The following is a 12622-nucleotide window of genomic DNA, read 5'->3' as shown; positions in this document are numbered from 1 at the left end:
CATCACATTCATCAAGTTGAAGAACAAGTGATATCTTAGAACAAGAACAAGCGGAATTGAATAGAAGAACAATAGTAATTGCATTAATACTCGAGGTACAGCAGAGCTCCACACCTTAATCTATGGTGTGTAGAAACTCCACCGTTGAAAATACATAAGAACAAGGTCTAGGCATGGCCGAATGGCCAGCCTCCCAATGATCTAAGATAGCATCAGAACAAGGATAACTACCCCCAGATATCTCAATACAATAGTAAAAGGTCCTACTTATAGAGAACTAGTAGCCTAAGGTGTACAGAGATGAGTAAATGACATAAAAATCCACTTCCGGGCCCACTTGGTGTGTGCTTGGGCTGAGCAATGAAGCATTTTTGTGTAGAGACTCTTCTTGAAGTTAAACGCCAGCTTTTGTGCCAGTTTGGGCGTTTAACTCCCATTTTGGTGCCAGTTCCGGCGTTTAACGCTGGGATTTCTGAGGGTGACTTTGAACGCCGGTTTGGGCCATCAAATCTTGGGCAAAGTATGAACTATCATATATTTCTGGAAAGCCCAGGATGTCTACTTTCCAACGCCGTTGAGAGCGCGCCAATTGGGCTTCTGTAACTCCAGAAAATCCACTTCGAGTGCAGGGAGGTCAGAATCCAACAGCATATGCAGTCCTTTTTAGTCTCTGAATCAAATTTTTGCTCAGGTCCCTCAATTTCAGCCAGAAAATACCTGAAATCACAGAAAAACATACAAACTCATAGTAAAGTCCAGAAAAGTAAATTTTAACTAAAAACTAATAAAAATATACTAAAAACTAACTAGATCATACTAAAAACATACTAAAAACAATGCCAAAAAGCGTACAAATTATCCGCTCATCAAGTATACTTTCATGGTGGAGTATGATAGTTCTCTGAACTATGATTGTCGGTATAGACAATGGCAGCAAAAAATTGTCGGTGTTGACTATGGAAGCTGAAGATGTGTGACTATTTCAATCAAGGTGGAGATTGTTAGGATTTGGTTGAATTAGTCCCACATTGCTTAGGATAGCAAATGGAGTAGGTGGCCTAGGCTATAAATATGAGGCTAAGTTCTCTATATTTTTCGCACCAGTCGGAAACACTTAAAGCTTGTATCTGACTTTTCTTTTCCTCTATACCTTTTGATTAGAGAGTGTTGTGAGGTGTAGTTAAATATTTGCTTTGAGAGTGTGGGTGTACTGGGGTGCCGGTGTTAGAGAGAAAGAAGTCTATGTGTTGTAACAATTTTCACATAGTGATATTCTCTGGTTGTCATTTGACAACGACCGTGGTTTTTTCTCCAGTAATTGGAGTTTCCACGTTAAATTATTGTGTTGTGATTGTGTCTATTTTATTTCTCTGTGAAAGGTATTTTCTCAATGGAAAATGGTGTATTATTCCCAACATATTGCTACTGTTGTTTTGTCTCTCTTGTTCTTCATCTTCTTCTTCTCCTTCTTTCGCTGCACTGCACTCCTCTACTTCTGTTAGGGATTCAAGGTTTTTATTATTGTCTTTTCAAAGGAGTACCCTACTTCCACTTGGTGTTTGGAAGAAATGGAAGCTAATATTAATACAAAATTGAGAACTGTGAGAGTTGTGAATAGAGAAATAGCACCCGGTGGTGACGGTGGTGGCGATGACGATAGCAATAGAAAGGGAGAGGTACAACAGCACACCATGAGTAATTAGAAATGATAGTTACAGTGGTGAAGGAAAGAATAATTTGAAATTTTGAATAATTTTTTAAAATTTAAGTGTTCCTATCATATGAAAGACATCTTTTGTAATTACAAGTGTCGTTTTGCTCATTTGGAGATAAAAATTTATCAAAAATAAAATATTATAGAATAAAACAGAAACTATGATTCCCTAAACTTCATTTTTTTTAAAATGTTGTACAAATTTAAGTTTAGTTCCTTTAAAGTTTCATTTTATTATTTTTATATTGCAAAATTATTTTTTTTATCCTTTCCTAAAATTTAACCTAGGTTTGCTCCTGAAGTTACCTCAAAAATAAAAAATGATATTAGTAATCAAAATCAATTATCAAAATAAAATATATTAAAATATAAATATATGTTAAAAATAAATTAAATTATGTATATATTTATACATAAATACATAATAACTAATTTTAGTAATTAAATATATAAATAATATTTTTATATGAAAAATACCGTGTATACAAAAAATTATCCCAAACATTTATTTCTAGATATGGCAGGTTTACATGCTAGTTGCTACACGACAATGTCATTGTCACATGTGTGCACATGCACATTGTTATACGATACATCATGTACTTTAGATCTCGAACTAGGAAGTTAACAACTCTATGTAGAATCCTAGGTATAACATTCACTATATGGTTAATTATTTGACGCGATATATTTAGCCACCCAAAATTATTGATTATTTCTTAAATTTTTCTACATAATTTTGTGTCTCTTACAATTTAAGTATAAATCAACTTACAAGTTCATTTGTCACTGATAAAGAAACTAAAGTTTGGTCTATTTGCAAATTGCAGAACATCAAACATCATGAAGAGAATTTCAAAACCGGGAGAAAACCTTCATCAATTATTATGTCAAATAATAATTTATTCCTCATAAAATGATTAAAAATCTAACATCCAACAAACATTGGCATACTAACAAGAACACTTGGAATCAGGAGGTGACATATAAACACCAAACCATCTCAGATAACACTACTCCTACAAGCACAAAACACAAACACATACAGATACAAATAAACACTAGTATTCTTATTCTAAATATATAATTGATGAGTTCATAATTCTTCAAGGGCATTTGGGCTTTCCCTTCTTGTTAACCTTGTCCCTGTAGCAAGGGCATTCGTGCTTGTTCCCATAGGTGCCAGAAGGAACACATTTGCACTCTTGGCAGCAAATCCCACAGTACTTTAAGCACCTGTCTTTAACCCCAGCAACAGAGCACCTATCTGAGCACTTCTTCCCGCAATATGCTGCCATTGAAAGAAAAAAACTCATTCAACAACACAATAAACAAAGTAACAGATCTTGGTTAGGTACAGTGACTGTAAATCTTACATGCATCTTCGTAGGCAGTGGCTGGTTCCAACAAAGACGAGCTTAAAAGAAGAAAACAGAGCAGCAGTGTAACAAAAATAAGCTTCATTTTTTTTTTCACTTGCTAAGTTTGGTGGTAAATTAAAGTATGTTAGAAAGTAGAGGAATTCAGCAAATGTTGCTGGCTGGAACCTCAAGAGGGGGTGGGGGTGTGTATCAATGTTACAAGTGGATTTATTTATACTGATCCAGCTTCATACATGGCGACAAAATTGTTGTAACGGAATAAAATATTTTGGCCACAGTAAAATAATAATAATAAAAAAATTCACTTTACCCTAATTTGTACAATGTGTCATTAGATTTTATCAACTTTTTATAGCGTCTATTTTAAGATTTTTAACATCTTTCCTTCTAGTATACATAAAAAATTATAAATCAGTTATTTATATAAAATATACATTAAAATATAAAATATTATTAAAAAAATAAAATAAATTAAATAATAAATATATTTATATACAAATATATAATAACTAATTTAATAATTAATTTTTTATATATAATATTTTTGTTCTTTAAATCATTATTTCTTATTAGCCCAAAAAGAAGAAAAAGAAAAAGTTTACTTTAATTCTTTTTTTAATACTTTGAATCATATATATATTTTAATCTCTACAAAAATGAGTGCAATTTCAAATTAAAACCCTTTTTTATGAAAAATAAAAAGTTTATTTTCATTAACAATAGACAAAAACTTGGCAAATAGTAGAAGCATAATTAAAAAAAAATCCTTCAGAGTGATTTTGTACAATCTAATGATTAAAAGTTACGTAAACAAATTTCATAACTTAAAAATATCATGTTTAATTTCGCATTATAGTCAATTTATAATTATTTCTAAAGGTGTGCAGTATCACCAACTGAATTGAATTAGTTCGTCTAAACTCAACTTGATCCAATATAATAACACTATGTTAATAAATAAATAAAATACAAAAAAGGATTAAAAAGTTAAAAATATTGAAGATTTTAAAAACAATCCACAAGTTAAGTGAAAACCTAACTGAAAGCCATTAAATGATTTAATTGATTTGACTAAAATTTTTTCTAACGATTTTCAACTATCAACTTTATATAAAATCGATTATACCTGAGTTTTCACCACAAATTATGATACGTATAGAAAACCAAGTATGCTTAATACGAAACACACCTTCGATCTTCGAAATAAATTAGACAATACATTCATATTCATATATATTTAATTATTTATCTATAGGAATGAAATATAAAGATTCTAGAGAAAGCAGGAGTAGTTGGCGCTTCATGGATGATACAATAAATATTACAATGAGGCGGTGGATTGTATTAAGCAAGAGGAGACAGCCTGCGATGGTTAATGAACTGCCCACGCGTTTTCTGCACCTACGAACCTTTCTGCTCCCTTCCTTTCCCTTTTGTCCTCTTCCGCTTCATTCTCACTCAATTACTTACCAACTTTTTCAGGATCTTTCATCTTGTAATATTTTTTCCTTCAATTGTTTGAACCAAAATAATGATATCCTATATCTAGATATACCTTCACAATACAAACACCAGTCGTCTCAAGATAACATAACGAAAAATCTAGAAACCATCACAAGCGCACATGGGTTTCCCTGACTAAGCAATAAAGTAGTATGATCTCTCACAACTTTGAAACACCTTTGAACAAAAGCAAGAATTGCACATATTTTAGGCTTTAGCACTTCCTGTTTTGCATTAACAACAATAAATAAAAGTGACCACTTGTTGTCCCTACAGCACAAATTCATTTAACACTTGTGTATTAGAGCCATACAGCTAGCTCACACATGAAACTTTATTATTATTATTTATTACAGTAATAGAGAATGCAGGGCCATTGAAGAAGCTTAGAAACCGTAGTGTATTTCCACAAATATAGACCTCCGGGTGAATAATACTTGCGTCTACAAGTTGGAATTTCCTACTTAACTCCATAGCATTCTTTGAGATTTACAGTTTTTATTATTTTAATTTTTTAAATTTAAAATTTATTATACTGATTCTCGAGATCTAGCTTTAAACACCATCTTTTTCTTTAGATCCTTTTCAGCATCGAGTCGACGAAATGTTAAGTTAGTTTTAACTTGTCACGTTAGACACAAGACTAAATAACATCGTTTTATTTTAGCGTTTAAACAAGACAAAAATAAGATCATTTTAAAGAATGTGAGGAGATAAATCGATTTGCATATCATATAAATTCTTCTTTGTTTTTTTATTTTTGTCTTATTTAACCGCTAAAACAAAACAACACCATGTAACTTTAATGTCAGCGTAGTGAGTTAAAGCCAACTCAACACTTCATTCGCTGACTCAATGCTAGAAAGGCTCTAAGGACTAATATGATACCCAAAATTAAATTTTGAAGACTAATATAGTAAATTTTGAATTTAAAGACCGAAATAAAAAAAGTTTGGAATCTCCACTCTCTGCCAACAGTTGTACTTCCCATGTAAACATGGGATTTCAATGTATGGCAAAGCAGCAGAAAAATTAACAACAAATAAAATAGCTAACAGTTATACAACATTCAAGCTAAAAATCACAAATAACACCAAATATCACCTCCTAATTCAAAATGTTAGGACAATAGGATGTCTATATCTCTTCCCAATTATGCATTATGTCCTTAATTTTTCTTTTAAAAAAAATCTGGCATACAAATATTATGTTAATATAGAATCTAAGAAAGAGTCGCACCCCAAAGAGTGTAATATATGTAATTAAACCTGATAATTATATCAGTAGCTGTTTTCACAGTTTAAACCTATAACTTTAAAATCACACAGAGAATATTCAACCCTTACTCTAAGACTCCCCTTGGCATTATGTACATAATTTAAACTTAAATAACATGACACTAAATTGCTCATACTTAAAATTCCAACCAATCCATTTCTCAGTTACTCAATTTCACTCAATTTTTTTTTTCTTTGTGATGTATGTATTTAATTAGCAGGTCAAAGTAAAGGATAAAATTTAATCAATTGAATTTTGTTTGTAGACGAGCTTCATATATAAAACTATGACTTAAACTCCAAAATAGTTCTTGAGATTAGCCGTGTGGATTAAACTAGACTACGAGATCTCAGTTGCACCAATTCCATTCTTGATATAGGCAAAAATATACTGCGTTAGTCCATAGTCTCATGAGGAGTCACTTGACGGAAAAACTTGGGGGGTTAACATGTTATACTTTTGCCAATATTAGGGACCAAATTGGTGTAATTGGGATTTCGATGACTATTTCAATGCATGGGACCAATCTGAAGGACCACTTTGGAACTTAATGAAATTAAATTAGTCCCAACATATCCTAGGTTCTAAGGACTTCTAACAATGGCATAAGAACTTAAACCCTCGCGTCATATCTGCAAGCAACTATAGTCATTACAAGATTTACAAGGAGGAGGAGGAGGAAGTTTGAATTTACACTAGCTGGATAGTTACATTGCGAGAACGCAAAACTTACTGCCTTGTAACCAATATCAAGCTCCCATACTTTGGAATGCAAAAGGGCGTTGCTCATCAAAATCATCCTTGGTATGGTCAACAGATGCTAGAAGGTTAATCTGCAAACATTGACAATAAAAAAATGGGGTGAAAATTGTAAAAGTGAATATTTCCTTTCTCCACCTTTTGAGTCTTAAAATGGTATAATGAACAAGAAGGCAATTCTCAGTTTGGGAAGTAACAAAAAAGACTCAAAAATAATAAGGAAAAGAGTAACACTTTACTATCTATCTAATGATAAAAGAAAATGGAGAAATATCTAAATTATTGAAGTACAAATACATCTCCATAATCACATGCACTTTAAGAAAACAAGGGACAAACCTTGACAATCTCAGACTTGGAGCCTGGGCGCATGTAGGCCGCTAACACACTCATATTGAAGTCCTGCATTCATCATTAAGTAAAAGAAACAAGGAAAATTCAAATTAACAATACACTGTGGTACTATATCCCATTTGATAATAACAATAGAAAAAGAAAACTTGTATAACATGAGTTAGTTCGCAAAAATATAAAATAACTACTTCCTGATTTTTCAGCACAACATTTACAATGCCTTGCAGTTCAATCCTAGGAATCTTATAAAAAGTTGCTAATCACACAGAAAGCAACCTTAAAAGAACCTTAATATTTTTGTTCACAAGAATAATAGTTAAGAAAACAAAAATTGATGACATGCATAAATTCAATAAAACAATAATTGCAATAATCATGCCTTAATGGAATTTCATGAAACAGAAGGCATCCAACTAAAACTTCAAGGCACTTATTGAATGTATAAAAGAGATACCTGAAGAGATCACACATGGGAAACACAGGAGAAAAAATTACATTACAAATATGAATGACTGAACTATTGAACTACTGTGGCATGACAAGATCACTTCGGCATAACCATGACAATCAACAGGTATAAGAAAAACAGAACCTACCCTGAAAGGATCACCCCTCAAAGATTGAACAAACATGGAACTTCCTAAGCTTCTTCCCTGCATAGAAAGTAAATGATTAGTACAAAATGGAAGAATATTCAATAAAACATGCACATTGGTTAGTCATTTCTGTGCATCTCATTGCTAGCTTAACACATTTCTTGTTTGGCATGAGAAATAGGAGAGACGTAAACACATAAGGTTGGAAAGTGAATGTTAGCTTCATAAATGGCCCAGCCCTATCATATAAAAATATATATTTTCCTCTCTTGTGACTTTTAGACAAATCCAGAACAACCAGCAAAGCAGCACACTCATTTGAAGATAGATGTACCTCAAGTGATATATCTCTCAAGCGTCTCCCTGTTTGAGCACAGCAAATACGAACAGCATGTTCATCACAACTCCCACTTATAATGTAGTCCCTCCCATTCATGTAATATGAACGGGTGTAGTTCTGGGAACTTCCAGTGGAAGCAATATCAAAAACCAAGTGAAGCCTACCATCAACAGCCAAAAGTTGTCTAACCTGCAAAAATTAACAATCGTCTAATTAAAATATTTATTACAAAATAATTTTTCCCAAATGAAAAAGCGACAAGCATATGGACAGTCATTTAAAACTTCTGTACATAGAAACCAACGGTTTATCTTTTATTAAAGCTGAAGTGGATTTCAAGTGATATGCATAACCTATCCAAGTAACATCATATGCAAAACAGAGTATCTAACCATGCTAAATAAGTAGAAGTTACCTCATTATCAACTGCTGATGCAAGAATATATTGGTCATCTGGAGAAAAGCAAACCATCACATTTCCTCTAGAGCTTGAAGCAGTGAAGCAAGGATGTATCGGTTTCTGTCTCAAGTCCCACATCTTGACATCATGATCAAACGAGGAAGTAGCGAAAATTGACGGGGAATGATTTGCAAATTTGACAACATTAATATGCCCATGATGCATATCAGTGAAAACTTGTAAGCGCTTTCCACTGTTGATGTCATACAGAGCAACATTCCTTGAGTAACCACTTGCAAGGAATAGTTCATCCGAGGCATTAACATGAACAGATGTCAACTGGTCAAATTCATCAAATGTAACACCACTAGAATTTCCATATACGCTAGTTCTTGTTTTAGGTGTCTGGTGGATGTTATACAATTTCAAAGAACCATTGTCGGAACCTGCTATAAGCTGACATACAACAAGAAAAGACATCAACATCATTCCCATTCAAACAAAAAACACATGATTGGCATATTATCTAAGACTAACTAAAAGTAATGGATAGCTCACTCGATTAATACATGTTATAACTTATAACGAGTAATCCTTACTGCCATAACGATAATGTTAATAGAAATATAAAATAGTAATGAAATAAAATTATTATACTTTTAACTATATATAATAAAAGTAATTATTAAATATATAAATAAATACTTCTTTCAATATATTTAAAGTAAAATTAATTAAACTATTACATTTGAAATAATAGACTTTTGAATATTTATATTAATAAGATATATTTTCACTTTAAATTACATCTTATTTTGTATTTATTATAATTTATATTAAAAATAGCAAATAGGAAATATCAAATATATAGTAAAAAATTATATATTTAAAAATACTTATATTTTATATTTAAACAGAAATTATATTTTTATTTGTAATTTCCGTTTTACTAGTTTTATACTTTTAATATAAGTATATGCATATTTGTAATACAATATCTCAATATAGTAACATTCAAACACTATAATATTAAAACTTTTATCGGGTCTCATAATTAGGCATACAAATATACAATCACGCCAAATCCTATCAGGCTTGTTAAATGACAGTCAACATTCTGTTACATGATGTAGCTGCTACTAGATAATATGCATAATAATTTTCCATACATTAAGCACATACCTTAGAAGGGTATTTCTTGAGCCAACAAAGACCCAAGACACTATTCATTGCTCCAAGTGATGGGATATAACTCACAACATGTTGATTCTCATGGTTGATGACAACTACTTCACCATCTAAAGTTCCAAAGACCATCAAGCTGGAGTCAGATGGATGGTACTCAAACTGCCTTGGACGTAAGCTCCTGTCCAAATTACATTCTGACAGAGAAAGGGGATGCAAGGAAGGCCAAGTTGAAGACCCCATTTTAGCCGCAGAAAGTGATCTAGTATAAAAATATTGAGAATTTCCAGAAGGACATGATGGCAGAGACTTAGAAGTATGCACTTTATTGTGGCTAGATTTTATTTCCCGTGTTTGTAAGATACTTACAACACTCTGTTTTTGCTTCCGTCTATACGGAAGGTATTCAAAGTGTTGAGGAACTATTTCACTAGCCCTTTCCCTGTCAATTTTTCTGATAGGCAGATTATCTAAAATTTTCAAATTTGGTAGTGAGGCTATCATGAATTCTCTATAATGTTTCTCATAGCATATTGGTGATGTATGACAAGACATATACTTCATAGAAACATCGGCAATATTCCCTGAAAAGGAACCTTGTGATGACTCTGCTCCATCTTCTTTTTGTAACATGAACTGCCAAAATTAAAGATGAATAACGATTTTGAAGTAATAGCTTTAGTAATGCAGACATCAGAAACTATATAATAAAGGGGCTCTTTATGCATTTTGACAGTAATCATTTTATGGATACCTCATTCTGAAAAGGTAGTTGTAAATTCCACCCCGAAAAGCTATCTGACTGCCAGTATCTATGATTGTGGTTAGTAAAGTCATCTTCACTATCATCTGACGAATCTTCAACCATGCTTTGAATATTTTCATCAAAGGAATAAAGCCTTATCAATGGATCTTCAGCACTTAGGTTAGGTTTTGTCAGTTCCCTTGTTTCAGTGCATAATTCACCAACAAATGGAGCTTTATTTAGAAGGCTACAATCTGCAGTGTCATCTGACTTCCCACTGCTCGAGAGAAGAGATATTCCAGCATCATTGCAACACTGCCAATACTGAAACCTTAGTTCAATCAAAGAAGGAAGCTTAGAGAGAGCTGCAACAGTTGTCCATAGATTTGTAATCCGTGTCTCACACATCGAGAGGCACATTAGATGGGGCATGCAATTAAAGCATTCCTCTTGGAAACTGGTAAGCGAAGAACTGAAATCAAGACTAAGGGTGTGCAAGTGCATGAACTCCCCCACCAAGTTCAGCTTACGGAAATGTGAAAATTTCAATGTCAAAACTTGGCATGCCAAACCTCTTTGTGAGATATCCCTAATGAAAGCTCAACATTAGTCATGAAGCACCATACGTGACAAAAACCTAAAATTCCATAAACTGCATCCATCAAGTTAACGTCTCCACATAATAAATGAACCATCCATGTTTCAGATAAAGAGCTAAACCAAATCAGTATATATCATCAACAAGAATAAAGCAACTCATATGGTTATGTAATTTGCCAATGTAAATGCCAAAGGTAAACCTACTACAGAGAACAGAAAATCATAAGTTCCCAAAAGTGCAACAATATTATAAGCAGGGATGATTCATTTTATGCTATAGAAAGGAAAAGAAATATGCTAAAGTTCAAACAATGATTTGAAAAACTAGATAAAGCAGAAGTGGCAAAACCCAAAATATGAAGGCCCAACATGGCATAGATATGTAAGTTCATACTGCATCTTAAATTCTCTAAAATTGTAAAATAAAAGTGACTAAACAATCAGCAATTATCTCATCTTCACAAAGATAATCCATGACAAGCACCGTGATATACCGTAAGAAGTCCCTTCCAACAGACAGATCTTGTAGATTGACTACTCGAAGCTTTTGTTTAATAGCACGCATCAATGATAATGCATATGCTCCATTTAATACACATGCTGATTCAGTACGTACATCAACAGCTTCGATTTCGGAATTATCAAGGTCCGTACATATATCAAGAAGTGGTGCAAAGTCAATATCCCTAAGGTCATCAATTAAAATCTCCAGGCTGCAGAGTTCATGGCAGGACTTTTTTCGCTCAGCCTGCACAATACAGGTGTGGTTTAGCTTCTTACTTCAATACACTGTCCCCACGTAGGGACCAGCAGTGACCAACAAAATTGAGAGAAGAAGCAAAAGACAAAATGCTGTATAATAAATTACAGTTAAAAAATGGTTGAGAACAAAATTCTAATACAATTAAATAAACCACAGACCTTGAACAGGCTTGACAAAATAGCAGTGTTAGGCAAAACGCCATGTCTCCTGCAAGAATCAGTATAGCTGGAAATAGCAAGACAAACAGCAAGTTCATTAGTAACGGAGGGAAGAATCAAATATGGTCAACGAATTGAATCAAAAGCATGTGCAAAACCAAGCTTGATTCCGATAACAATGAGCACTGTATGCATAATATCAGCTACAGCTAGATGAAAATACAGTATCATAACATGATATCATTATGCAAGGACATTGATATTCATATTCACATAATTTTGCAGAAAACATGCAACTAACCAACAATTACGCTTCAAATAACCGACCAAAAAAAGAAGAATAAAAAATGAATTAGAAAACACATACAACAACTTCTAAGAACACAAGCACGAGCATAAGAGCCCAATTTTGGTTTGATGAAAGTGTGCGTGGCGTACCTGTCTTCCAAGGTTTGGATGTCTAAAGCCATGGATGGTGATCGAGCTTCGCCTTGTGAATGAAAAAGCTTTCCGATCAACTGTTCCACAAATCAAAGTGGAAAATGAAGACGTGGAACAGAATTGGATAAGAAAAACAACGATTTTTCAACGCAAAAGCGCAGGTTGCGGTTCATTGAACTGTTTTCTTTTTTCTCTCTTCTTTTCTTCATGCCTCCGCCAGGTTCTCCTTTCAGTCGGTGAGGCTTCTGAATTTTGGGCCTTTAGCCCATGAATCTAGAGAATGCCATCGATTATTGGACCAAATAAGAGCCCATTTATAGAAGTTAGAAAATGAAGCCCAATATTCTTGTATATATTTTTTAGAATCTAATTATCCCAATCCAGCCCAATATACGTCCCACGAA

The 12622-nt window shown here is 33.1% G+C and overlaps 2 protein-coding genes across 2 annotated transcripts; both read right to left on the bottom strand.

Moving 5' to 3' along the window:
* Positions 1 to 2596: 2596 nt before the first annotated feature.
* LOC112711934 (peamaclein) lies at positions 2597 to 3300 on the bottom strand. The gene is made up of 2 exons (XM_025764675.2): positions 3091 to 3300; positions 2597 to 3005 (listed from the first exon to the last, which is right to left on the bottom strand). Exons 1-2 carry the CDS (start codon positions 3176 to 3178, stop codon positions 2821 to 2823), a joined length of 273 nt encoding a protein of 90 aa, XP_025620460.1. The 5' UTR covers positions 3179 to 3300; the 3' UTR covers positions 2597 to 2820.
* A 2759-nt stretch (positions 3301 to 6059) lies between these two features.
* On the bottom strand, positions 6060 to 12506 carry LOC112711933 (protein DWD HYPERSENSITIVE TO UV-B 1). The gene is made up of 10 exons (XM_025764673.3): positions 12216 to 12506; positions 11778 to 11844; positions 11351 to 11604; positions 10266 to 10845; positions 9509 to 10147; positions 8342 to 8782; positions 7921 to 8115; positions 7587 to 7643; positions 6976 to 7038; positions 6060 to 6710 (listed from the first exon to the last, which is right to left on the bottom strand). The coding sequence occupies exons 1-10, from the start codon at positions 12245 to 12247 to the stop codon at positions 6627 to 6629; spliced, it is 2412 nt and encodes an 803-aa protein (XP_025620458.1). The 5' UTR covers positions 12248 to 12506; the 3' UTR covers positions 6060 to 6626.
* Positions 12507 to 12622: the final 116 nt, after the last annotated feature.

This window comes from Arachis hypogaea, chromosome 9, assembly GCF_003086295.3.
Source record: "Arachis hypogaea cultivar Tifrunner chromosome 9, arahy.Tifrunner.gnm2.J5K5, whole genome shotgun sequence".
NCBI classification, from domain to species: domain Eukaryota; kingdom Viridiplantae; phylum Streptophyta; class Magnoliopsida; order Fabales; family Fabaceae; genus Arachis; species Arachis hypogaea.
The sequence above is the reverse complement of the archived record's forward strand: the minus strand, read 5'-3'. Positions and strand labels throughout refer to the sequence as shown.

Coding starts and splice junctions, on each gene's coding strand:
- LOC112711934 (XM_025764675.2), bottom strand. CDS start 3,178: ATGAAGCTTATTTTTGTTACACTGCTGCTCTGTTTTCTTCTTTTAAGC. Junction 3,006..3,090: donor CACTGCCTACGAAGATGCAT/GTAAGATTTACA, acceptor TTTCAATGGCAG/CATATTGCGGGAAGAAGTGC.
- LOC112711933 (XM_025764673.3), bottom strand. CDS start 12,247: ATGGCTTTAGACATCCAAACCTTGGAAGACAG. Junction 10,148..10,265: donor AACTACCTTTTCAGAATGAG/GTATCCATAAAA, acceptor TAATTTTGGCAG/TTCATGTTACAAAAAGAAGA. Junction 7,039..7,586: donor TGAGGGGTGATCCTTTCAGG/GTAGGTTCTGTT, acceptor TGATGAATGCAG/GACTTCAATATGAGTGTGTT.